Consider the following 26,347-nt stretch of genomic DNA (forward strand, 5'->3'; position numbering starts at 1 on the left):
TCATCACTCCCAATGAAAATCTTATCATCTTCAACTCTGCCACCTCCAGCTCCACCTCCTGTCTTTTCATTAGTGCCACTGTCTCCAAACCATATAACATAGCTGGTCTCACTACCATCCTGTAAACCTTCCCTTTAACTCTTGCTGGTACCCTTCTGTCACAAATCACTCCTGACACTCTTCTCCACCCACTCCACCCTGCCTGCACTCTCTTCTTCTTCACCTCTCTCCTGCTCTCCCCGTTACTTTGGACAGTTGACCCCAAGTATTTAAACTCATATGCCTTTGTCACCTCCACTCCTTGCACCCTAAATCTATCATATAATAAATCCTAAATCTGATTTATGATCCGCATATTTGATTTGGTATGATGACACGATGGCGCAGTGGTTAGCGCGGTCGCCTCACAGCTAGAAGGTTATGCGTTCGAGCCCCAGGGTAGTCCAACCTTGCGTGTTGTCCCGGGTTGTCCTCTGTGTGGAGTTTGCATGTTCTCCCCGTGTCTGCATGGGTTTCCTCCCACAAGTCCAAAGACATGTAGGTCAGGTGAATCGGCCGTACTAAATTGCCTGGTGTGTGTGTGTGTGTGTGTGTGTGTGTGTGTGTGTGTGTGTGTGTGTGTGTGTGTGTGTGTGTGTGTGTGTATGTGTGTGTGTGATGGCCTGGTGGCCTGTCCAGGGTGTCTCCCCGCCTGCCACCCAATGACTGCTGGGATAGGCTCCAGCATCCCTGCGACCCTGAGAGCAGGATAAGCGGTTCTGATAATGGATGGATGGTTATTTGATTCGGCAAAGATTTTATGCTGGATCCCCTTCCTGATGCCACCCTCCCAAATTAACAGGGCTTGGGACCGGCACTAAGAATTCACTAGCTTTTGCATTTTCCGTGGCTGGGTTGCAATACAATCTATCAATACCAATAGTATAATTATAAAGTAATATAAATAAGTAATATAAATAATAAAGTAATAATGAAGTGCTTGATAGAATTAAGTGAGATGAGATAGCAAAATTTTTGTTATCTCTTTCTGTCAGCCCGAGCTAAAAAGGGGAATACACATGTTATGATAGTACAAAGTACAGATTTCTGCCTGCTTATCGTGAGTTGAGAAGTTAATATCACTCCACCTATTTGGACGTTAGGTTTTTAATTAATCAGTCTTTATTGTGTCATTATGGGACGTTTTCATTGCCGCTGGTGGTCAAACACCGCGCATTACACATCAGATAGTGGGGGTGGGGGGGGGGGGGGTGCACACAGGTTCCATTGTTTTGTAAGGCTTCTTATTTGTCTGCAGGGGAGTCATGCCCCCCCCCCCCCTTTACAAAGACTGGAAGAGATTTAGAGAATTATTCCAGCAGGACAGACTCAGAAACCAGCCAGAAGCCTCGCTGATAATAGAAATGAATCATGTTGGGGCAGATTACAGCCGAGTGAGGCCGGCAGACGGGAACAAAAGAGCGAGCTAGAGATAAAAAGAGGGAAGGAGAAGGACCGGAGAAAGGTCAAGGCGAAGAGGGCATGCTCTCTTTTTTTCCTACTATCTTCCTCCTTTATCTGTTCTCTCTGTCTCCCTTTCTTTCTTTGCCCTCCCACAAAGTCTAATTTCTTACCTGCTGTGACACTGATGATCTTCTGGCAAAGAACCTAATGCTCTCCTGGAGATGTCTCCTGGAAATGTCTCCTGAAGATGTCTCCTGGAGATGTCTCCTGAATATGTCTCCTGGAGATGTCTCCTGGAGATGTCTCCTGAATATGTCTCCTGGAGATGTCTCCTGGAGATGTCTCCTGAAGATGTCTTAAAGTGAAGATGTCTGGACACACTGGTCATGTCTGTTTAACCTAACTGTGTGTGTGTCTGTGTTTGTATCAGGGTGGAAAGCTACACTTCAGAAAACGGTGACCTGTGGAGGAAAGTGGAAAACTTGGAAACAACAAACAGGTAATATACACACATGCACACACACTAACACACACGAGCAGACAAAGAAATAAAAATGATTAGTGTTTCTGTGCAGGGCAGAAGTATTATTTTTTGATGTCTAGGTTTAGTTTATCACCAGATAAAAAGAGTTTATCGTTCCAGTTTTCCTCTTTAAGATTTTGCCTAGCAACTCCTAAGGTCCAACAGAATATCCCTCGGGGTGCTTAATCCGATGTGATGTCCCACACAAATACACATACGAACACACACTCATACATTTAGTTTTTAGCTTTTATTCAGTTCAATTTGTTTTCCTGCAGTAGTGAGGAGGGAAGTAGGAGTTGGAGCGTTGCATCTTCCATCATCTGTGTGTGTGTGTGTGTGTGTGTGTGTGTGTGTGTGTGTGTGTGTGTGTGTGTGTGTGTGTGTGTGTGTGACAGCAGGAAGCCACTCTGCTGTCTGTGTATTAGGGGAGAGAGTGTATGTGTAACTCCTGCTAAGTCTTTCATTAAAGCTGAAGGCTTATTTTTCCTTTGAACATGGCAGGGAGGAGACACACACACGTGCACACACACAGACATGCATGCATACACATGCATGCACACGTGCATACAAACACATGCGCGCACACTTGCATGCACACACATGCACGCAGACACACAGCTATGCACGCACATGCGTGCACGCACATGTGCACATGCATGCACACACACACAGACATGCATACACACACATGCACACACACACACGCACATACACACAGTGTAGCATGTTTAACCACCTACCGTGCCATCATAAACCTGGAAACATGAGTCAGCAAACAGCAAACAGCAAACTGAGACTCATGCGAACTCGTAACTTTTACATAAGAGAGGAGACAGCCAGAGGAGAAGAAGCTGCAACAGTGTAACAGTGCAGCAGTGTTAAGAGTGTAAGAGTTCAACAGTGTAACTGTAACAGTGCAACAATGTAACAGTTAAACAGTGTAAGTGTGCAACAGTGTAAGAGTGCAACAGTAAGAGTGTAAGTGTGTAACCCTGCTACAGTGTAAGAGTGCAACAGTGTAACAGTTTAAGAGTGTAAGACTGCAAGTGTAAGAGTGTAAGAGCATAACAGTGTAAGAGTACAACAGTGCAAGTGTAAGAGTTCAATGGTGTAAGTGTAACTGCAAGTGTAAGAGTGCAACAGTGCAACAGTATAACAGTGCAACAGTATAACAGTGCAACAGTGTAACAGTGCAACAGTATAACAGTGCAACAGTATAACAGTGCAACAGTGTAACAGTGCAACAGTGTAACAGTGCAACAGTGCAACAGTGTAACAGTGCAACAGTGCAACAGTGTAACAGTGCAACAGTGTAACAGTATAACAGTGCAACAGTATAACAGTGCAACAGTGTAACAGTGCAACAGTGTAACAGTACAACAGTGTAAGAGTGCAACAGTGTAAGAGTGCAATAGTGTAACAGTGTAAGAGTGCACCAGTGTAAGCGTGCAACAGTGTGACAGTGAGTGTAAGAGTGCAAAGGTGTAAGAGTGCAATAGTGTAAGAGTGCAACAGTGTAAGAGAGCAACCATGTAAGAGTGTAAGAGTACAACAGTGTAAGAGTGCAACAGTGTGACAGTGAGTGTAAGAGTGCATAGTGTAAGAGTGCAACAGTGTGACAGTGAGTGTAAGAGTGCAATAGTGTAAGCGTGCAACAGTGTAAGAGAGCAACCATGTAAGAGTGTAAGAGTACAACAGTGTAAGAGTGCAACAGTGTAAAAATTTAATAGTGTAAGAGTGCAACAGTATAACAGTGCAACAGTGGAGAGAATTGGTCATTGTAGCAGGGGAACGAGAATAGAGACAAGAACACAATAAATCAAATGAACAGAAGATGCTGAAGACAAATGAAATGTGCTGCATATAAAGATAAGTTGTGTTTGGAAGCATTGGCTGAGAACGACTGTGAGGTGGACTGTTGGTGAATTTTACAGCTCAGCACTTCTTAAACTACAGCCAAAAAAAGTGTAACTCTTGCTGTTGGGGCTAACGAGTGTGTGTGTGTGTGTGTGTGTGTGTGTGTGTGTGTGTGTGTGTGTTGGGATGGTCTGGGGGGGTTAAGAAACAACACAATGGTTTCAGCTCCTCATCCCCCTCTCCCAGCGCCTCTGAGACGACTGGACTTTTCTTAAAAACCACAAAGCCAAGTCTATTTATAAGCCGTTTGTGAACAAAGCCTGACCACAAAAGTGTTTCACAGAAACACACAAAAAAACACACAAAATCAGATGAAAGAAAGGTCAATAAAAGCCAAAGGCTGAACAAGTTCACCACCAACTCCAAACAACTGAATCAGAGCTTCTGTGTGTGTGTGTGGGGGGGGGGGGAGTTTCAGGACAATGTGAGGGCAGTTCAGAGAACTAAATTAATCACAGACTTCGGTTAAAGCTATAGGCTGAGCTGAATAAACGACTCTGTCAGCCTTTAAACAGACAGTACATATGCTGATATATTTTCATGTAGGCTTTTTTACTTAACATTTTGAAGGTACAAATACTGAACGCTAAATGGAAATGGCAAATTTGAAAAAGAAAGAAAGCAAATATTCATTCAAGCTGGAAAACTGGACATGTCACTACAGATATTAGGAAATAAAGAGCGGTGGAAATGGAATTTTTGAATTTCTTCAACAGCGAGTACTTCTTACACACCCCTCCAGCAGCCTTCTCCATTTCATGTCAATGTTTTTACTGAATTTCATTGTGCTGTGGGAAACCCAGCCACTGAGGATGCACAAACTAGTGCGTTCTTAGTGCCGGTCCCAAGCCCGGATAAATGGGGAGGGTTGCATCAGGAAGGGTGTCCGGCATAAAATCTTTGCCAAATCAAATATTCAGATCATTAATCAGATTTCTGTACCGGATCAGTCGAGGCCCGGGTTACCAACAACCACCACTGGTACTGTTGGCCAGCAGGGTGCTGGTGGAAACTATGCTACTGTTGGGCGAAGGAGCAGGAAAGGAGGAAGGCATGTCCAGAGGCAGTGAGAGAGGAGGAAGGGTAAGAGTGTGGAGATGAGAATCGGACCTTTGAATGTTGGCACTGTGACTGGTAAAGGGAGCGAGCTGGCTGATATGATGGAGAGAAGAAAGGTAGGCATACTGTGTGTGCAAGAGACCAGGTGGAAGGGGAGTAAGGCCAGGAGTATCGGAGGTGGGTTCAAACTCTTCTACCATGGTGAGAATGAGAGGAGAAACGGGGTAGGGGTCATTCTGAAGGAAGAGTATGTCAAGAGTGTGCTGGAGGTGAAGAGAGTGTCAGACAAAGTGATGAGTATGAAGCTGGAAATCGAAGTTGTATTGATGAATGTTATCAGCACATATGCCCCGCAAGTTGGGTGTGAGATGGAAGAGAAAGAAGAATTCTGGAGTGAGTTGGATGAAGTTGTGAAGAGGGTACCCAAGGAGGAGAGAGTGGTGATTGGAGCGGACTTCAATGGACATGTTGGTGAAGGGAACAGAGGTGATGAGGAGGTGATGGGTAGGTATGGTGTCAAGGAGAGGAATATGGAAAGACAGATGGTGGTGGGATTTTCAAAAAGAATGAAAATAGCTGTGGTGAATACATAATTTCAAGAAGAAGGAGGAACACAGGTTGACGTACGAGAGTGGAGGAAGGTGCACACAGGTTCACTGTATCTTATGTAGGACGTGCGATTTGAAAGGGATTGGAGACTGCAAGAGGGCAACGGGAGAATGTAGCTAGGCAGCATCGGATGATGGTCTGTAGGATGACTTTGGAGACCAAGAAGAGGAAGAGAGTGAAGGCAGAGCCAAGGATCAAATGGTGGAAGCTGAAGAAGGAAGACTTGTGTGGAGTTCAGGAAGGCGTTAAGACAGGCACCGTATGGTAGTTGCTGGATAGCTGTGCAACCATTGCAGAAATAGTGAGGGAGACAGCTAGGAGGATACTTGGTGTGTCATCAGGACAGAGGAAGGAAGACAAGCAGACTTGTTGGTGGAAAGAGGAAGTACAGCAAAGTATACAGAGGAAGAGGTTGGCAAAGAAGTAGTGGGATAGTCGGAGATGAAGAAAGTAGACAGGAGTACAAGGAGATGCAGCGTAAAGCAAACAGAGAGAGGGGTGGCAAAGGAAAAAAACCTATGGTGAGTTGTATGAAAGGCAGGACACTAAGGAGGGAGAAGAACCGTACCAATTGGCTAGACAGAGAGACTGAGCTGGGAAGGATGTGCAGCAGGTTAAGGTGATGGCGGATAGAGATGGGAATGTGCTGACAAGCAAGGAGAGTGAGTTGAGAAGGTGGAAGGAGTACTTTGAGGGGCTGATGAATGAAGAAAATGAGAGAGAAAGAAGGTTGGATGATGTGAGGATAGTGAATCAGGAAGTGTGTTGGATTAGCAAGGAGGAAGTGAGGGCAGCTATGAAGAGGATGAAGAGTGGAAAGGTGGTTGGTCTAGATGACATACCTATGGAGGCAGAGGGATGGCAGATGAGTTTTTAACTAGATTGTTTAACACAATCTTGGAAAGTGAGAGGATGCCTGAGGAGTGGAGAAGAAACATACTGGTACAAATTTTCAAGAACAAGGGCGATGTGCAGAACTGTAACAACTACAGAGGTATAAAGTTGATCAGCCACAGCATGAAGATTTGGGAAAGAGTAATAGAAGCTAGGTTAAGAGGAGAGGTGACGGTCAGCACGCAGCAGTATGGTTTCATGCCATGAAAGAGCACCACAGATGTGATGTTTGCTTTGAGAATGTTGATGGGAGAGGTGTAGAGAAGGTCAGAAGGAGTTACATTGTGTCTTTGTGGATTTAGAGAAAACATGACAGGATGTTTACCAATGCCCGTCACTAACAGAGCCATAGATGTGAGTGGCGCTTTTGTGTACCGATGTGTACCACTCATATCTGTGGCTCTGTTAGCGACGGACATTGGTAAACATCGGATCACAAAGAGCCACGCATATCAATAGCTCTGACAACGACTCCTAGAGGATAAATTCTGAGTCTCATCACCAGCCAGTCAGACTAGCTTGGTCTAGTCAGAAAGGCACGAACTGAGGAAGCCTCTTGGATGAGAGGCGAAACGTCCTCAAGGATATATACCAAGTCCAGTTGCACTTGATTCAACTCCTTTGGATAGCCATGACCTGGATGAATGAGAACATTCACAGACACGATAGGATTAGGAACGAGTATATTAGAGGGACAGCTCAGGTTGGACGGTTTGGAGACAAAGCAAGAGAGACAAGATTGAGATGGTTTGGACATGTATGGAGGAGAGATGCTGGGTATATTGGGAAAGGATGCTGAATATGGAGCTGCCAGGGGAGAGGAGAAGAGGAAGACCAAAGAGGTTTATGGATGTGGTGAGGGAGGATATGCAGGTGGCTGGTGTGACAAAGGAAGATGCAGAGGACAGAAAATGATGGAAATAGATGATCCTCCGTAGCGACCCCTAACAGGAGCAGCTGAAAGTAGTAGTAGTAGTAGTATTGTGCTGTGGGATTTGCTCACTTGTTTAAACCAGGATGTACATAAGTGTACCAAAGAAGCAGCATTGACAGTATTATTGACAGTTGTTAGTGCTGGCTCTGTCTGTCTGTATGTCAGTGCTGATAGGGGTGCTGGTACATCTACATCAAACAGATGCATTATTAATGTTATTAGCTGCAGGTGTGTTTATCCTGCCATGCTAACATCACAGAGTACCAAGACCAGCCTGACATTTTTTAACCTTTACAACCTGACGATGTTAGTAGACTCACTAAAATGGTCAAGGGTTCTGTTACTCCTTAATGGTTGCTGGTTGCAACCATTGCTGGTTCCATCCAATCAGCCACCTGTTAGAACCACAAACCTCCATGTACTCTAGAAGTTTTTATTCTAAGTTGTAGTTGATAAAGTGTTGCTTTAGGTGCAGTCAGTATATTGCAGCAGACCCATTTATCTCCAAACTTGAGGCTCCTAAAAGGAGTTTGGGGTTTTGGTTGACACCATTGCAAACAGAAGTGGTCGTATTTCCTGGAAAAATGACTTCATTGTTATAAAGACACATTCACCCTCGGGATTATTTTGTAGAGAGGAATGAGTGATGTAGTGGTGTTTGGGGAACACAGCAGGATTTATAGCGATGTGATCAAGTATCTCTGATTTTGGCTATGTATGGTGTCTGTGTACTGTAAATCACTAAATCATATTTCACGGGGACCCTGATCCAGAGACAAACATTTTGAATGATAGTACAGTGATCAATAATCTTTTGGCTGATAGACTCATTGTCCTGTGTCTGTCAGACAGAAGTATCAAAATTAGATCGGACTGATAGATGACAGTATAAATAAATATAAATAACACGCTTCTGGTGTGGGAAGATGGTGGCACGAATTCACGTTTGCAGCGGCCTCACCCAGTACCGTCCATGCAGTGTCTTTGTTCACAACTGTGTCTTAAGTTTATGTTTCCGTTTGATGGCTGGGAGAGCTGGCGCTAGATCGGCTAGGAGCGCTTGGTCTGCTGCATCCTGTGGGCCAAAGGACCACGGCCCTGACCGGAGTTGCACCCGAAGAGGAAACACCGAGGGCGGTCTGATGGGACGCAGAAGCGGGGCAGGCTAAGCTAACTGCCAGCCCATGCAGACCGGCAGTTCCGACAGTCATCCTGGCTGGCGTTCGTTCTCCTGGACAGTGATTTTTGTTTTGTTTAGTTTGGATAAATGTGTTAGTTTGGATATGTGTGTTCTTGTAGTTTTTGGATATGTGTTGTTGTCTTTGTGTTGCACTGCTGTGGGCTGGGGAAATTATGTTTCATTTCATTTCATGTGTGCAAGTGCATGAAATAAAATGACAAACATTCCTGATTCCTGATCTCTAGTCTTTTGGCGGCTAGTCTCATTGTCCTGTGTTTGTCAGACAGAAGCATCAAAATTCGATCGAGACTGATAAATAACAAATGAAAAACTCCTTGTTGTGAAAGTTATGTAAAACAAAAATGTCCTTCTCCTGAAGACTGCTACAATGACTTGTAAAGGCAGTCAGGCAGATGGGCGCTTTGGGTTGGGGCTAGGACCCCCTGGCTGCGAGGGAACAGTATAAACTCTGGAATCATGATGCTGACTCAGTGTCATTGACACTAATACTGATCTTGCTTACCAGGATTGGGCCTGTGTTTCCATCTACTGGCCACAGAACTTTCCTTCTGCCGTCTTCTGCTTCCCATCTACTGCTTCCTAATACCACTAGAACCCTGCTCTCCAGATTGTACTGGCATCTACTATAACCCACTGCTGCCCTACGCTCCAGAGTCTACCAGTCAGTATCTACTATAATCTGTCGTTAATACCCGTAGAGACCTTCTGTCTTTCAGCCCCGTTCATCTGGCCTACCTCATCCCGTGCTACCGTCTTCAGATGCTGTTGTATCTACTGACGTTAAGTATTGCACTCTTGTCAGAAAGTACTCGCTCTCTGAATTCTGCTGGTCACAACTTGACAACGGAACGTGCTGACTTCTCGAGCAGCGTGAACACCGTGGGAGTCGGACTGAAGCCTTGCTGCTCCCAAAACCTCCACGGCAGTTTCGGGCTATAAGGAGACGTGACCTTTGGAAAATGTGGCCTTTTACAAATGAAGTGCGATTCGGGCGTACAGGGGAACGGATTTTATTATCTTCTGTAGCGCGACCCAGCGTGGAGCAGCCTGGTCCACACCAGGACCGAGGCCAGACGGTCAGGAATGTTCATGCATTCATTTTATATTTCTGTTTGCTAGCTCTAAGTTAGCGTTAGCGTGTCCTGTGTGATTGTGTGTGTGTGTGTGTGTGTCTGTCTTGTGGTTTCAAATGGCTATATATGTTCACAGTATACTGTATTTAGTGGTGGGTGGGGGAGGCAGGACACACACGCGCACACACACACACACACACGCAAATGAGGGAGTTGTATGTTATCTAGTGACCAGTTGCCACTTTAGAAATGAGCCGGCCCATGCCACACCTAAGTTAGCAGCCGATTACTGCCTGCGCCGGCACATGGGGGTGTATGTTGGCCTTCTTTTCTTTGCCAGATGAGGCAATGGTATGACACATGTAAGAAACAAAAACCATCACCCTGGTAAAAAGACAACAAACAACAAAAAGGTCGCCTTGCAGATACTGGATCCAGCGATCCAGCCGTTTTTAAGCTATCTCGTAAATTGTCTCGAGTATCCCACAATCCAAGGCTCTTCTCATACTTTCTCTCTCTCACTCTCTCTGTCCCTCTGCCTTTCTCTCACTCGCTCTCTTACTCGCTCTCTCTCTCTCATTCTGTCTCTAGGACACTCTCCCACTCAACCGCTATCATTCTGCCTCTCTCGCTCTCTCTCTCTGTCTTTCTCTCTCGAGCCCACGCTCTCTCCTGCTCTCTCTCTCTCTCTCTCTCTCTCTCTCTCTCTTTCTCTCTGTCTCTCTCTCATGCTGTCACTAGGACACTCTCCCACTCAACCGCTATCATTCTGTCTCTCTCTCTTTCACTCTCTCTCGCTGTCGCTCTCTCTCTCTCGCTGTCGCTCTCTCTCTCTTGTTCTCTCTGTCTCTGTCTCTCTCTCACACGGTCACATGCAGGGTTACATAATCTTTACGTGCTCTAAGTCAGTGGTTCTCAAACTGTGGTATGCGTACCGCAGGTGGTACACAGAGCGCCCCTTGGTGGTACACTAGATGACTGCACATCTGTTGTATGCTCTGAGAGACTGGCAAAGCCTAATCTCCATCCTTACAATATCTGAACGTTCCGAATTTGTGATTTATTTAACCAGTATAATCATATTATTATACTGCAGGTTTGGGGGCGTGATTGTATTTGCCAGCAAAGACATCCATGAAAGACCGTAGTCCATTGGTGTGTGTGTGTGTGTGTGTGTGTGTGTGTGTGTCTGTGTGTCTGTGTGTGTGTGTGTGTGTGTGTGTGTGTGTGTGTGTGTGTGTGTGTGTGTGTGGGGAGTAGTAAGTTAGTGGTTTGTTGGTGGTACTTGGATTCTTTGGTTTGATATGGTGTTTGGTTCAAAACGTTTCAGAACCATTGCTCTAACTGATAGTTTCTTATATTTCCAGTAAGGTTATTTGTTTCTAGAATAAGCTGGCATTTGGATTCAGGCCCACACAAAGCACATACCATGTGCTTTGTGTGGGCCGTTCATGTGTGTCCACACTAGGAATCGATCGATTATCAGTCTGGCCGATTATCGGTCGATCCCTAGTGTGGACAAAATAGCGATACAGAGTCGAGGCTGAAAGTTTAACGGGTCTTTACTGTCTAACTGCGTGTGTCATTCACAGGCATAAGCAATCCAACATCATTGTCATTGTGTCATCATGAAGTGAAAATTAGCATCACACCCAAATAATACATTTACACCTTAATCACAGTTAGACCAGCAATCATTTATTTCGTTTTGCTTATGTTAACACAAGTATGGAAGGGTCAAAATTGTAAAAAGAATACTGCACCAACAGCATTGGTGTGCACCCCTAGTCCACACCAGTGCTGTTGTGCTAAGTGAGGTGTGGTTTGTGTGTTAGGTTGAAGACAGGCTGAAGTAGGCTGGGTAGAAAGATAGATATATGTAGGTATAGTTTTTATTGTCCTGCAGGAAATGTGTTGTCACAGAAACAGGCTGATAGCCACACTGCAGCATACAGCTATACATACAGATACATAAACACACAACATTCACTCACAGCCACAGATGAGTCTGGCTCTATGCTAGGTCAGTGAGGCAGTTTGTTTAGTGCTGCTGTGGCAGAAGGGACAAAACTTCTGCCAAAGCAGCACTCCTCCATGTCAGAGTCCTGCATCTGCAGCCTGAAGGCAGTAGTGTGAGATATAAATTGAGGGGTGATCGGTGTCATTCACTATTGTGAGTGCAAGGCGTGTGATGGCTTTGTCGTTCATGTGTGAGAGGTTGGGTGTAGGGAAGTTGATGATTTTGGAGGCAGCATGTGTGATCCTGGTAAGTGTGTTTTTGTTGCAGATGGTCAGCATGGTATAGAAATGGGGAACAGTACAGCAGGATGGCCTGGATTATGCTTTTGTAAAGTAACAACAGGAGGTGGGGGGCAACAGGAAGTGCTCTGAGCTTGCGGATGATGCAGAGTCTCTGCTGGGATTGTTGATGGATATTAGTGATGTGTTGATCAAAGCTGAGTTTATTGTCTAAAGTGAGTCCAAGATATTTGAGTTGTTGACCTGTTCTACAGTCTTGCTGTGGATGGAGATGGGGTTCAGTCCAGTGAGGGGTGTGTTTGGTGTGTTAATGACAAGTTCTTCTGTCTTGTCCATATTCATTTGGAGGTAGTTGTCCATGCACCACTGTGTAAAATGAGACATGGAGTGGTGAGAGGCTATGATGGAGTTATGGTCATTAAGTAGTCCCGGTATGGCAGTATCATCTGAGTATTTGTAGTAAGTGGTGATGGGTGAAGGGCTGATGCAGTCGTTTGTGTAGAGAGTGTAGTAAAACGGGCTGAGGACACAGTCCTGAGGGGCTCTGGTGTTGGTGATGATAGTTGATGATGTTACTGTGCCTGTTCTTACAGCATGTGGTCTGTTGCTAAGGAAGTTGTGGACCCAGTGGATGAGGGGTGGAGGAATGTTGTGGTGGAGAAGTTTCTTGATCATCTGGTGGCGTTGAATCGTGTTGAAGGCAGCGCTGAAGTCGGTGAAGAGAATTGAAGCAAACATGCCAGGTGATTCCAGATATTGGAGGAAGGAGTCAGGGAGAAATGCCACAGCATCCTCTGTCCCCCATGTGGCCCTGTTGGCAAACTGATATAGGTCCAGCTGTGGACTGATGGCTGGTAGAATGGTGCGTAGGATCAGTTTTTCCAGGCATTTCATGGCTATTGGGGTGAGTGTGACTGGTTGGTAGTGGTTAGGTTCAGAGGGGTGGGGTTTCTTGGGTACCAGTATAATGGTGGATGTGTTCCAGAGGATGGGAATTGATGCTGTCCTATAGGATTCCCAGAAGATGGAGTAGAGGATGGGGGAGCGCTCCATGGCACAGAGCTTGAGCACCCTGGCCAGGATGCTATCTGGCCCTGGTGCCTTGCCAGGTTTGCACCTGCCCAGCTGCTGTCGGACATCCTCCGTTGTGAAGGGTGAGTGTGTGGGCTCGGGAGAGGGGAGGGCACTAAGCAGCTCCTCACAGGCAGAAGAGTGGTTGTGGATGTTGAACTGCGTAGAAGGTGTTCAGAGTGTCTTTTTATTTGAGTTTGGCCTTAATAAATATCATCCTTGATCTTTCTGTTAATTGTTTTTTTAGAGAAGCCCATCCCCTGCGCTGAAATGCCTTCTGCTTTTCTTTCAGACTGTGCTAAATATGGGAGGTAATCCAGGGCTCGGCATGAGGATATCTTCTGAGTTTTTGTGGGTATGGTGGTGGTGATGCAGAATTTGATGTAGTCAGTGATAAGTGATGCTCTATAATCCAGATCGCCTTGAAAAATGTCCCAGTCTGTGTGTGCCAGTGAGCCTTGTAATTGTGTGATGGCGTCCTCAGACCATTGGGTGGCGCAGTGGATTTGAGGCTAGGTGCATTTCAGTTCCGATTTGTAGTGTGGAAGGAGGAAGACAACAAAAGCCAAGCGGAGGATGTGCCCGAGTGCTGAAGCTGCCATAACACAGGTCCAGAATGTTATCTTTCCTCCTGGAAATGTCCACATGCTGATGGAAAGAGAGCAGAACACCATCAAGTCTGCATTTGTTGAACTTACCCGCAATAAACACCGAGCATGGAGCTAGCGTTCTCAGCTACTAGCTCTACTGCCACTTTGGTGTGAGTGCCGGGTGGAATGTAAATACAGCCGATGACCACAGTGGGGAATTCCCTCGGGATATAGAAAGGGGTGTAATGACAGGGTCAGCATCTCCACGTCAGCACAGACTATGCTGTGGGTTTTGATGTTATTACACCACCTCTTTTTGCCCCCCCCCCCCTTATTGTCCCCAATTGTACTTGGCCAATTACCCTATTTTCCAAGCCGTCCCGGTTGCTGCTCCACCCCCTCTGTTGATCCGGGGAGGGCTGCAGACTACCACGTCTCCTCCATGCATGTGGAATCACCCAGCCGCTTCTTTTCACCTAGTGAGGAGATGGCCAGGGGGACATAGCACATGGGAGGATCACGCTATTCTCCCCAGTCCCTCCCCCCCGAACAGGCGCCCCGACCGACCAAAGGAGGCGCTAGTGCAGCGACCAGGACACATACCCACATCTGGCTTCCCACCCACAGACACAGCCAATTGTGTCTATAGGGACGCCCGGCCAAGCCAGAGGTAAGACGGGGATTCGAACTGCCGACCCCCATATTGGTAGGCAACAGAATAGACCGCTATACCACCCAGATGCCTACACCCCCTCTTGTTGATAAAGATGCCGACCCCACTGACCCTCTCCTTGCCCCACTGACTAGTCCTGTCAGCCCTTACGATGGAAAAGTGATGAGGACTGGCCTCGGTGTCTGGGTCGGCCTCACTGAGCCAGGTTTCAGTCAGAGCGATGATGCAGGCGTCTCTGAAGGCCCTTGCCTTCTGGCACTTGGCGTGCACTAAATCCATTTTGTTCTGAAGGGAATGGACGTTCACCAGTAAGGTGGAGGGACGTACACCACCTCGCCTACCTCTTTTTCTCAGTCGGATCTCTGGAGGAAGGATAGCTACTGGCTTCACGTTGCAGGGGATAGAAGACCGTAGTTGTAGAAGATCTTCCTGGCTCCGGGTGAATGGTCTGTAGGAGCAAACCTCTGGTTGTAGTGCTGAACTGTTATCGATGATCCATAGGCTTATGAATATGATCTAGAACACCTTGTATAGATCCAGCATATTAGACGTTTATTTAGATAATATAGACCAAGACAATCAAGACTTGCAACTCAAAAACACACACACACACACACACACACACACACACACACACACACATACACACACAAAAGAACAAAACAGAACGCCATCATGCACGCTAACATGACATGACAGACGATGTCATCACAGCGGAGCATGCGCTGACAGGAAGATGTTGTCAGAAGTCTGTGGATATCCTAACCAGTTTTGAAAATGCAAAGCAAGGGATGGTGCTGCTCTCTGACAATGTTTGGGTAGGATGCTTTACTGCACACACATGCAGCACTGTCCTAACAGCCACGTTCCTTTTTTGCATTGTTTCATGGGGTGTCTTATTTCTAAATCTGTCAAGACACGAGTCTCTCTCTGACCACTTGGCACCTGTTGCATGTCTGTCTGTCCCAGAAGACCGATCCCTCATCCAATGCTCATCGTAACGTTCTTCCCAATTTTCCCCATCAGGGCTTTAAGGATATAGAGTGTCACCTCTTGTCATTTACTGTCTGTCTGTTTCATTATAATGCCACCCAATGTGAAATACTAAATCATTTAAAAGGTGCCATCCAATTATGACCACTGTACTCACTGCAACTATATAGAAATAAACGTGTTTATTTTGATATAAAGATGATGGCGAAAATTCACGTTTGCAGCGGCCTCATCCAGTACCGTCCATGCAGTGTCTTTGTCCACATCTGCGTCTAAGTTTGTCTTGGTTTGATGGCTGGGAGAGCTGACGCAGGATCAGCTGAGAGAGCTTGGTCTGCTGCATCCTGTGGGCCCAGGGACCACGGCCCTGCCGGGAGCTGTCCCCAAAGAGGAAACACCGAGGGTGGTCTGACAGGACGTGGAAGTGGGGCAGGCTAAGCTAACTGCTAACCCATGCAGACTGGCAGTTCTGATAACACTGAGGGCGGCCTGGCGGCGGCCTCGGCTAGCCTTGACTGTGTTTTTCATATCATCGTGTGGAGTGCGGGGAGGTGTGTTGAAGGTGTCTGGCTGGGAGAGCTGGTGTTAGAATGGCTGAGGAAGCTTGGTCTGTGGCGTCCTGTGGGCTCAAGGACCACGGTCCTGCCTGGAGCTGAGCCTGAAAAGGAAACACTGAGGGTGGTCTGACAGGACGCAGAAGTGGGGCAGGCTAAGCTAACTGCTAGCCCATGCAGACCAGCAGTTCCGATAACACCAAGGGCGGCCTGGCGGCGGCCTCGTCTAGCCTTGACTGTGTTTTTTGTGTCGTCGCGTGGAGTGCGGGGAGGTGTGTTGAAGGTGTCTGGCTGGGAGAGCTGGTGTTAGATCGGCTGAGAGAGCCTGGTCTGTTTTGTCCTGTGGGCCCAAGGACCACGGCCCTGACTGGAACTGCACCTGAAGAGGAAACACTGAGGGCGGTCTGACAGGACACGGAAGCAGGGCAGGCTAAGCTAACTGCTAGCCCATGCAGACCGACAGTTCTGACGGTCATCCTGGCTGGCATTTGTTCTCCTGGACAGTGATTTTTTTTTTTGTAGTTTAGATATATGTTAGTTTGGATATATGTTAGTTTGGATATATGTGTTTTTGCAGTTGTTGTAGTCTTTGTCATTGTGTTGCACTGCTGTGGGCTGGAGGAAACGATGTTTCATTGCATTTCATGTGCACAAGTGCATGAAATGCAGGGAAACGACAAAGTGATTCTGATTCTGATAGAAATGCAGTGCAGCATAGATAAGACTTCCTCAGTTGAAACCATTCACACACACGATCGATTCTTTGCCCATCTTGTTACATGTTGGTGCCTCGTTTTAAAACTATTAGAAATATTATCAGTTAAAATTCATCACCATAAACAAATTAGTATACAAGTAATGGCAGGTCTGGTGAAAACAAAGAGGAATAGATGAGCATTTCACCTTGTATCATCGATCCTGTTATCTTTCACTGACCCGCTGTTCTTTAATTCTCTCTCTCTCTCTCTCTCTCTCCAGGTCTCTCTTACAGCAGCTGCAGAAGCTTCAGTCATTGGTTTCTGGAAAAGTTGCTCCTCATTCTTGTAAAATGGCCTCAACTCAAACTGGGACTTGTCTCATGGTAACCGACACACATACACCACACACACACACATTCACCAGCACACATACACCAACACAACACATACCTATGTTATTAGTATTAGTAGCAGTATTAATGTGATTGTGTTATTTCTCCGTTTGTCCAGATGGTGGTGCTATGTTTTGTCCTGGTGTTGGGCTCCTTCTCTCCTTGCCTCCCTCCCCTCACCTTCTTCATTCAGTCTTCTTCCTCCTCCTCCTCCTCTTCTCCTCCTTCCTCCCTTCCATCAGCGGAGCTGTACACCACCAGTCAGGGTAGGTCCATGAATATAAAGTCTGCAAACTTTTCATGAATAAAAAGCATCAGTGGATGTGATGATCTACCTAGCTAACCACTGAAAACTCACTTTCACCTGACTGCTGTGTTGTTAGTAGCAGGTTGATGCTCATTATGAAGTGGTCCATAAAGTCGCATGCAAGCTTTAAGTTACACGTTATCTCTTAGTGGATCAGTGATAAACCAAAACAAGAATGTGATCGACCAAACTGCAAAACTTATTTATGAAAACTTCCAGCCTGACATTGTACAAGATAGTTCAAGACGGTTAAAAAAACCGAGGAGGGTAAGAAGAGAATATGCTGAAGTTCTGTTTGGTGACTTTTCAAATACAGAAATGTAGACTAATGATTTTCAGTTTCCCATTTAAAAGTGTGAAATTGCCGGGGATCGCCGGTTCGAATCCCCGTGTTACCTCCGGCTTGGTCGGGTGTCCCTACAAAACACAATTGGCCATGTCTGTGGGTGGGAAGCCGGATGTGGGTACATGTCCTGGTCGCTGCACTAGCGCCTCCTCTGGTCGGTCGGGGCACCTGTTTGGGGGGGAGGGGGAACTGGGGGGAATAGTGATCCTCCCACGCGCTACGTCCCTCTGGTGAAACTCCTCACTGTCAGGTGAAAAGAAGCGGCTGGTGACTCCACATGTATGGGAGGAGGCATGTGGTAGTCTGCAGCCCTCCCCGGATCGGCAGAGGGGGTGGAGCAGCGACCGGGACGGCTCAGAAGAGTGGGGTAATTGGCTGGATACAATTGGGGAGAAATGGGGAAAAGAAAAAAAAGATGTAGAAATAGTGGAATTGACTTCTTAAAAGGTCATGTTCATTAAGAAAAAACATGCAGAAGACCAAAACAAGGATGACGTGCTTTTCAAATAAATGACAGTTTTGTTTCTACTGATCGGTTTGATGAAAGAACACTGATTGACCAGGAAATTAGGAAAGCATGGGCCTGAGTTCAACCAAATTATTTAGCGCTCAAACAAGTTCTAAGAATAGAAAAGACAGACCGAACTGTCGGAGTTGTAAGAAACTTGGATGAAATTGCCGGCCTCTGACAAAATGCATGAAGCTTGGGCTTCATTCCAAACCATACTGCATGGAACAGTTACAAACGTCCTAACACATCCTCTTGTACAAACTGTTGATATTTGCTTGTGTAGCTTGCTGTGCTCTCAGCATTGATTTGATCTCCTTTCAAGTCTATGGCCAAGGCAAAATTGCTCAACATTGCCTCTAATGTTGTGCGTGTGTTTGTGTTTCTGATGCAGTCCGTTCCCGGAGCCTGCTCTTCTACAACGAGGGCACGCCGTTGGAGGAGAACTTATTGACAGCGGAAGAGGAGGGGCACCAGTCCGAACACCACTCTCATATTCAGACTAGCCGCTATATAGGCAGTCCCCAAAGTAACCAAACTACTGGTGCCCAATTTCTCAAGAGGTAGGCACCAACAGGTCTTCTTCTCCTTCCATAGAGGATCATCCGTCTCCATCTCTTCCTGTCCTCTGCATCTTCCTCTGTCACACCAGCCACCTGCATGTCCTCCCTCACCACATCCATAAACCTCCTCTTTGGCCTTCCTCTTCTCCTCTTCCCTGGCAGCTCCATATTCAGCATCCTTCTCCCAGTATACCCAGTATCTCTCCTCCACACATGTCCAAACCATCTCAATCTTGCCTCTCTTGCTTTGTCTCCAAACTGTCCAACCTGAGCTGTCCCTCTAATATACTCCTTCCTAATCCTGTCCTTCTTCATCACTCCCAGTGAAAATCTTATCATCTTCATCTCTGCCACCTCCAGCTCCCCCTCCTGTCTTTTCGTCAGTGCCACCATGTCCAAACAAACCATACAACATAGCTGGTCTCACTACCATCTTGTAAACCTTTCCCTTTCACTCCTGATGCTCTTCTCCACCCACTCCACCCTGCCTGCACCTCTCTTCTGCACTCCCCGTTACTTTAAACAGTTAACCCCAAGTATTTAAACTCATCCACCTTCGCCACCTCTACTCCTTGCATCCTCACCATTCCGCTGTCCTCCCTCTTGGCCACGCGTATGTATGTATTCTGTCTTGTTCCTCTGACTTTGATTTCTCTTTTCTGCAGTGCATACCTCCACCTCTCCAGGCTCTCCTTAACCTGCTCCCTACTCTCGCTACAAACCACAATGTCATCATCAAACATCATAGTCCACAGAAACTCCTGCCTGATCTCATCAGCCCCTCAAAGTACTTCCACCTTCTCAACACACTCCCCTCACTTGTCAGCACATTTCCATCTCTCTTTGATCACCCTAACCTTCTGCACATCCATCGCAGCTCAATCCCTCGGTCTAGCCAATTGGTATGAGTCCTTTTCTCCTTCCTTAGCGTCTACCCTCTCATACAACTCACCATACGTCTTTTCCTTTGCCACCTCTCTCTTCGCTTTACACTGCATCTCCTTGTATTCCTGTCTACTTTCTTCATCTCTCTTACTATCCCACTTCTTCTTTGCTAACCTCTTCCTCTGTATACTTTCCTGTATTTCCTCATTCCACCACCAAGTCTCCTTGTCTTCCTTCCTCTGTCCTGATGACACACCAAGTACCTTCCTAGCTGTCTCCCTCACTATTTCTGCAGTGGTTGTCCAGCCATCTGGTAACTCTTCACTACCACCCAGTGCCTGTCTTACCTCCTGCCTGAACTCCACCCAACAGTCTTCCTTCTTCAACTTCCACCATTTGATCTTCGGCTGTGTCTTCACTCGCTTCCTCTTCTTGGTCTCCAAAGTCATCCTACAAACCACCATCCGATGCTGCCTAGCTACATTCTCCCCTGTCACCACCTTGCAGTCGCCAATCCCTTTCAGATTGCGCCTCTTACATAAGATATAGTCCACCTGTGTGTACTTTCCTCCACTCTTGTGTGTCACCCTGTGTTCCTCCTTCTTGAAATGTGTATTCACCCCAGACACTTCCATCCTTTTCAGAAAATCCACCACCATCTGTCCTTCCACATTCCTCTCCTTGACAACATACGTACCCATCACCTCCTCATCACCTCCCTTCACCAACATGTCCATTGAAGTCAACTCCAATCACCACTCTCTCCTCCTTGGGTACCCTCTCCACCATGTCGTCCAACTCACTCCAGAATTCTTCTTTCTCTTCCATCACACACCCAACTTGCGGGGCATATGCGCTGATAACCTTCATCATCACACCTTCGATTTCCAGCTTCATACTCCTCACTGTCTGACACTCCCTTCATCTCCATCACACTCTTGACATACTCTTCCTTCAGGATTACCCCTACCCCATTTCTCCTCCCATCCACACCATGTTAGAAGAGTTTGATCCCACCTCTGATGCTCCTGAGAGCAAGTGAGGGAGCATGTATGCTGATGCGCTTCCAGAAGGGGGGGGAAGTAGTGTAACGATCACGGATAAATAGACTCGCTAGCCCTTGGCTAATGGGTCAGACCCTTTAGTCGACTGGTTAACGTTGTCGCCCATGGTGCGGGAGATACGGGTTCACGTCCCGGCTGCGGCGCCCCCCCCCCCCCGAATTCGCTACATTGTTGTCATTGCATATTAGGACTCCATGAACTAGCATGGAGCTTAGCTGAATAGGAGAACGTTTCTTTTGTTAAAACCACTTTGGTTTTTACCTCACCAACTCTCCTTTCTCAGTTGGGAGCACTGCATGAACTTTCACCCTTGCTTCTTTCCAGATCCTTTATTTGTCTGGTAACTCCACCGCTAATGCTGCTGAGTAAAATGTGCTTTGAGACCGTGGATGGACTGGAGATGAAAAGTTCCATGTGTCCTTGTATGTTTTGGATCCCACTCTGCTCTTCTGTTGAATTAGGTCTTCCCTCTCTTTGCTGTGCCATGCACTCACTTTTCACTTGTTGTGGATTGGTATTTCAAAGGATTTAAAAGGTTTATTTGTCACATACTTCACGTACAATGACCAGTGAAATGCCTTTCTTTTTTTTTCTTTTTTTTTTGTAAACTCCAAAATTGTGTAATAAGAAGGAGTAGTAGAAAGAACACCGGTAAATAGTGTATCTGAATATACACAAGTGTGACAGTGGCAAAGTGTCAGTGCTTACAGTTCTTAGTATATACACAGTATACCGGCTTGTGAATGGAAAGTCGCCGGTTCGATCCCTGGGCCAGCAGGAAAATGTGTGTGAGAGGAGTGAATGAACTACACTCTCCTCTCCCTCAGTACCCACTGCGGCCGTGCCCTTGAGCATGGCCCCAACCAGCTGCTCCAGTGGAGTTGCTCAGTGGCCACCACTGAAGACTGGGCAGCTCCCAGGTGTGAATGTGTGGCACTCTGTGAATGTGCTGCAAGGCGTTGCTGAAAAAGAGCACACATGTTCAGTGTACTACCCTGGGTAAATAAAGGTTCAAATAAAATCCTGTAGAGGGGTGAATGTGGTCCCGTCGGTACACTTAGCCAACCGTACTACTCTCTGTAGGGCTTTGCGGTGTTTTGGGGTACAGTTGCCATACCAGACAGTGATGCATCCTGCCAGGATCCTCTAGTGGGCACCAAAGTAAAAGATTTTCTAGATCTGTGGGGAGACACTGAACTTCTTCAGTTGCCTGAGGTGATACAGATGCTGCCTTTTCTTTTTCACCAAAGTAAATATGAAGTGTCCATGTTAGGTCCTAGGTGATGTGAACACCAAGGTGCCTGAAACTGCTCACCTTCGAAACTGCCGACCCTCGAAATTTGGACCCCATTGATTGAGAGTGGAGTGTAAGTTCTCTGCTGTGTCTTCCTGAATTCCACAAGCTTCTTGGTTTTGCTAATGTTCAGGGACAGGCTGTTGGCCTCTTGACAGATCCTCCACCTCTTCCAGTTAGGCCGTCTCATCATTGCTGGAGATCAAGACCACCATTAATGTGTCATCAGCAAACTTAATGATGGTGTTGGAGCTGCTTGTGGCCACACAGTCATGAGTACAGAGAGTACAGCAGGGGACTGAGGACACAACCTTGGGGGCTTCTGAGTTGAGGGTGAGAGAGGTGGAGGTGTAGCGACCCACCCTAACCATCTGGAGGCTGCTGGTTAAACAGTCGAGGATCCAGTTGTACAGGGAGGTGTTCAGGCCAAGTTCCCTAAGTTTGATGACCAGTCTGGAGGGCACTACGGTATTAAGGTCTAAACTGTAGTCAATGAGCAACATTCTAACTTAGTTACCCCCCCCCCCATTGTTAAGGTGGGATAGGGTGGTGTGTAGTACATGGGAAATGGCAGCCTAAGTGGATCGGTTGGGGCCCTAAGCTAGTGCGTTAGCCTGTGTGTAGCACCATTAACCTCGACACGCACAAAGGAAGAGTTCATTTCCCCTGCCAGAAAAGCATCAGTACACCCTGTGGTGGCAGATCTGCCTTTGTAGTCTGTTATGGTCCATAATCCCTGCCACATGTGTCTGGTGCCATGTACTTGGAACTGAGACTCCACTTGGTCCCTGTTCCTCTACATCTTTAACAGCTCCTCTTAGCTGATGAGACACCATATATTTCTCAATATACATACATGAGCATTTATAAAACCTGTTTCCCAACGTTTTGTAGATCTGCCGAGTAAAATTAAACTACACCTACATTTGAGAAAACGTGCATTTTTTAAGAACAGTTTGATGAATAAGGTGAAGCTGTGAACTTACTTTTCTCTCTTTCTGTCTCTCTCTCTCCCTCTCTCCTTCTCCACAGAGACAGAGAAACACAACCAGAAGGAGTCACAGAGTATTTCTGATGGCCACCCCACCACCCTCATCCCCATCCCCACCTGCATGACTTTTCACCTCTTCAACCCTTCTAAAGAGACCCTAAAGTTGCAGACTCCTCAACCCAACTGGCATGACATCCCACCACCCCCAGCCCACCTTCTACCACCTTCACGAACCAGCTCTTCATGCCAGACACATACACTACTTGGAAAGTGGCGTCCCGGATAAATTGACCCCTCAGGAACCAGCGTACGCCCAACATTCACCAACCACCACCGTGACAACAAAAAAAAACCCATATGAGAAAGACCTCCAAGCGGTCGTTCCTTTCACAATTGACCCCTTTTCCCGTCAGAACACTGCAGACAAGAGACTGCGGTCCCCTTGTAGGGTATTATAGCCTGTGGAAAAAGAAAAGAAGATTTTGACTTTGAAATATGCCTGTGGACATATTCTGTATGCACTGTGTGGTACTTCTCCAATCACTCACCAAGACAGACTTGTCTGACGTCACCTGGTTGCACTTTTCCAAAATGTCTGTATTTTGGGGATTTCGGATTTTACGTGTTGATGAGATGTTTGACCAACATGTTCCATTTTATTCCAGAAATGTTGCGCCTTTTAAAGCGTGGGACCAATAATTATGTTATATGCCTTAAGAAGTAAATCCCTGAGATGTCAGATTTAGCCGAACCCAGCCCAGCTTCAGGGTTTAAATGTTGTCATGGCGCTTGTTTTATGCTCCACACCAGGTGCTCCTGAAGCAGCGTCTTAGCGTAGCGGTGTAACGTTAAACCCAGCATGGCAGCATGCTGTAAGCACAGCAGCGCAATAACACAAATGTGTTGACATTGCAATGATTTGTTGATGTGTTAACAAGTGGCACATCCTATTGAGGAGGTTGGTTTGCATGAAGGTCGGTAAGTTTCTGCATTGCACATCAGTCAAAACAACCGACTTGTTCCATCACGTTGTAAACCGCATGTTGGACTAATGAGGTTTATTTGGTAAGTCAAGTCAATTTTATTTGTGTAGCCCAATATCACAAATTATAAAGTTTCCTCAATGCAAATTAGTAAAAAAAAAAATTTTTTTTATAAAATAAAATTTACAAATTAATTAAATTACTTTAAAAAATAATTACATTAATTTGATACATTTATTAAATTAATTTAATTAAAATGTTTGTAAAAGGTGTGAATGCAGTTGCAGTTTTCCCCAATACTATAGTTTGTATTACTTTTCCTGTCTCTAAATGCGGTAAAATAATTCCCGTTTTGGTTCTTTTTCAGTCAATTTAAAAATTCCATAAGTTTCAGTTTGATTAGAAGTGTAGCCTGTTTTCATATCAGGGATTGCCCATGGGTTCTGACACCGAGGCTGAGAAAGCCTGATTTAAAGGTATTTTAATGGTTTTTAAAATTGTATATGTAATATATTTTCAGCATCATAAAAGAGCATATTTATTTTATGCAACAAAAAAAGGTATTGAACTTTTTAAAGATCAGTCTCATTTTTTAAAACGTATAAATGTTATCAATGTAAAAAAAAAAAAACGTACGTCTGAAACCCTTATAATATATTCTGAGCATCAAAAAAGAGCATATATTATTTATGCAAAAAAAAAAGATTTTCTTGGGGTGTGGGGGTTGTGTACAGTATAATGTTTGACATCATCGTGTCATATATATGTACATATGTATATATGACACCATCATGTCATATATATATTAACATGTTTTACATCACCATGTCAAAGGTTACATGATGATGTAAAACTAGTTTTCCATGGTATGGTAAAGGTTTACAGGATCAATTTGTGTCTTGAACTGTAATGCAGTGTCTGCGTTTTGCTGCTGTCGCATGAAAACCTCACCGTCATGTTTTGTTCTTTTCTTTACTAATTCAAAATGTGAGTTCTATTCATGCATGTGAAACCCAGTACACATTCAGTCTAAACGATTCACTTTGAACTGAACCGTTGCAAACCGCTCACTTACATAGAGTACATGTTCACTTACGTAGAGTACATGTTCACTAACGTAGAGTACATGTTCACTAACGTAGAGTACATGTTCACTAACGTTGAGTACATGTTCACTAACGTTGAGTACATTTTCACTTATGTAGAGTAGGTGTTGACTTACGTAGTCTAGAGTACATTTTCACTTACACAGAGTATGTTTTCACTTACATACAGTGGCGCCCCCAAGGGGTGGCCACAGCCACCCTGATGCTATCCATGGCCCCCCCGCTGGCAACCCCCTAGCCATGCGTCGCATATGCAGAATATGCTTCTATCTGATATTTTACATTAGGTGCTGTTCATTTAAACCAATAATGTATATTTTTCATAATAATTCATGTCAAAGAAAATAACAGGTACATAGCCCGGCAGCCAGCCGCTTTGATCCTCCGTCACTGCGGCACACATGCAGTATAACAATGATACGTCTAACACGTTACAATTTATACATAACCCATTAAAACAGACTAGTGGAACTCAAAATGTTAACTGTACCGGTAGTAGTCCAGGCACATCAGATATTTAGTAACATTAACTGTAAAAAATAAGAAACCAAAGTATTTCAGTTTGAGATTCCTTAACTCTCATATTGACAGTTCTGACCTAGCCTGCACAGTATACTGCAACAGCATGATAGAATTGCTGAAATTCAGTCATGGCTTTTGGTTTTGCTGTGCCACCCCAAGATTTTCAGTGGCCCCATTACGCCACCCCTATGAAAAATTTCTGGGGGCACCACTGCTTAGAGTACATTTTCACTTCCGTAGAGTACATTTTTACTTCCATAGAGTACATTTTCACTTCCGTAGAGTACATTTTCATTACATAGAGTGCATTTTCACTTCCGTAGAGTACATTGTCACTTCCGTAGAGTACATTGTCACTTCCGTAGAGTACATTTTCATTACCGTAGAGTACATTCTCACTTCTGTAGAGTACATTTTCATTACATAGAGTACATTTTCACTTCTGTAGAGTACATTTTCATTACATAGAGTACATTTTCATTACATAGAGTACATTTTCACTTCCGTAGAGTACATTTTCACTTACATAGAGTGCATTTTCACTTCCGTAGAGTACATTTTCACTTCCGTAGAGTACATTTTCACTTCCGTAGAGTACATTTTCACTTATGTAGAGTACATTTTCACTTATGTAGAGTACATTTTCACTTATGTAGAGTACATTGTCACTTCTGTAGAGTACATTTTCAATTATGTAGAGTACATTTTCACTTCTGTAGAGTACATTTTCACTTATGTAGAGTACATTGTCACTTATGTAGAGTACATTTTCACTTCTGTAGAGTACATTTTCACTTCCATAGAGTACATTTTCACTTATGTAGAGTACATTGTCACTTCTGTAGAGTACATTTTCACTTATGTAGAGTACATTTTCACTTCCGTAGAGTAC

At 45.4% G+C, this 26,347-nt stretch overlaps 1 protein-coding gene across 1 annotated transcript in view; it reads left to right on the forward strand.

The window, feature by feature from the left end:
* The window catches only part of creb3l1 (cAMP responsive element binding protein 3-like 1), a 53,407-nt gene extending 30,456 nt beyond the window's left edge, over window positions 1–22,951 (forward strand). Inside the window, exons 9-13 of the mRNA XM_056301118.1 lie at window positions 1,874–1,942; window positions 16,775–16,877; window positions 17,005–17,152; window positions 18,442–18,610; window positions 22,886–22,951. Of these exons, the coding sequence (XP_056157093.1) occupies window positions 1,874–1,942; window positions 16,775–16,877; window positions 17,005–17,152; window positions 18,442–18,610; window positions 22,886–22,928 (532 nt within the window). The 3' untranslated portion in view covers window positions 22,929–22,951. The remainder of the gene's footprint in view (window positions 1–1,873; window positions 1,943–16,774; window positions 16,878–17,004; window positions 17,153–18,441; window positions 18,611–22,885) is intronic.
* The last annotated feature ends 3,396 nt before the right edge of the window (window positions 22,952–26,347 follow it).

This window comes from Lampris incognitus, chromosome 21, assembly GCF_029633865.1.
Source record: "Lampris incognitus isolate fLamInc1 chromosome 21, fLamInc1.hap2, whole genome shotgun sequence".
Lineage (NCBI taxonomy): Eukaryota > Metazoa > Chordata > Actinopteri > Lampriformes > Lampridae > Lampris > Lampris incognitus.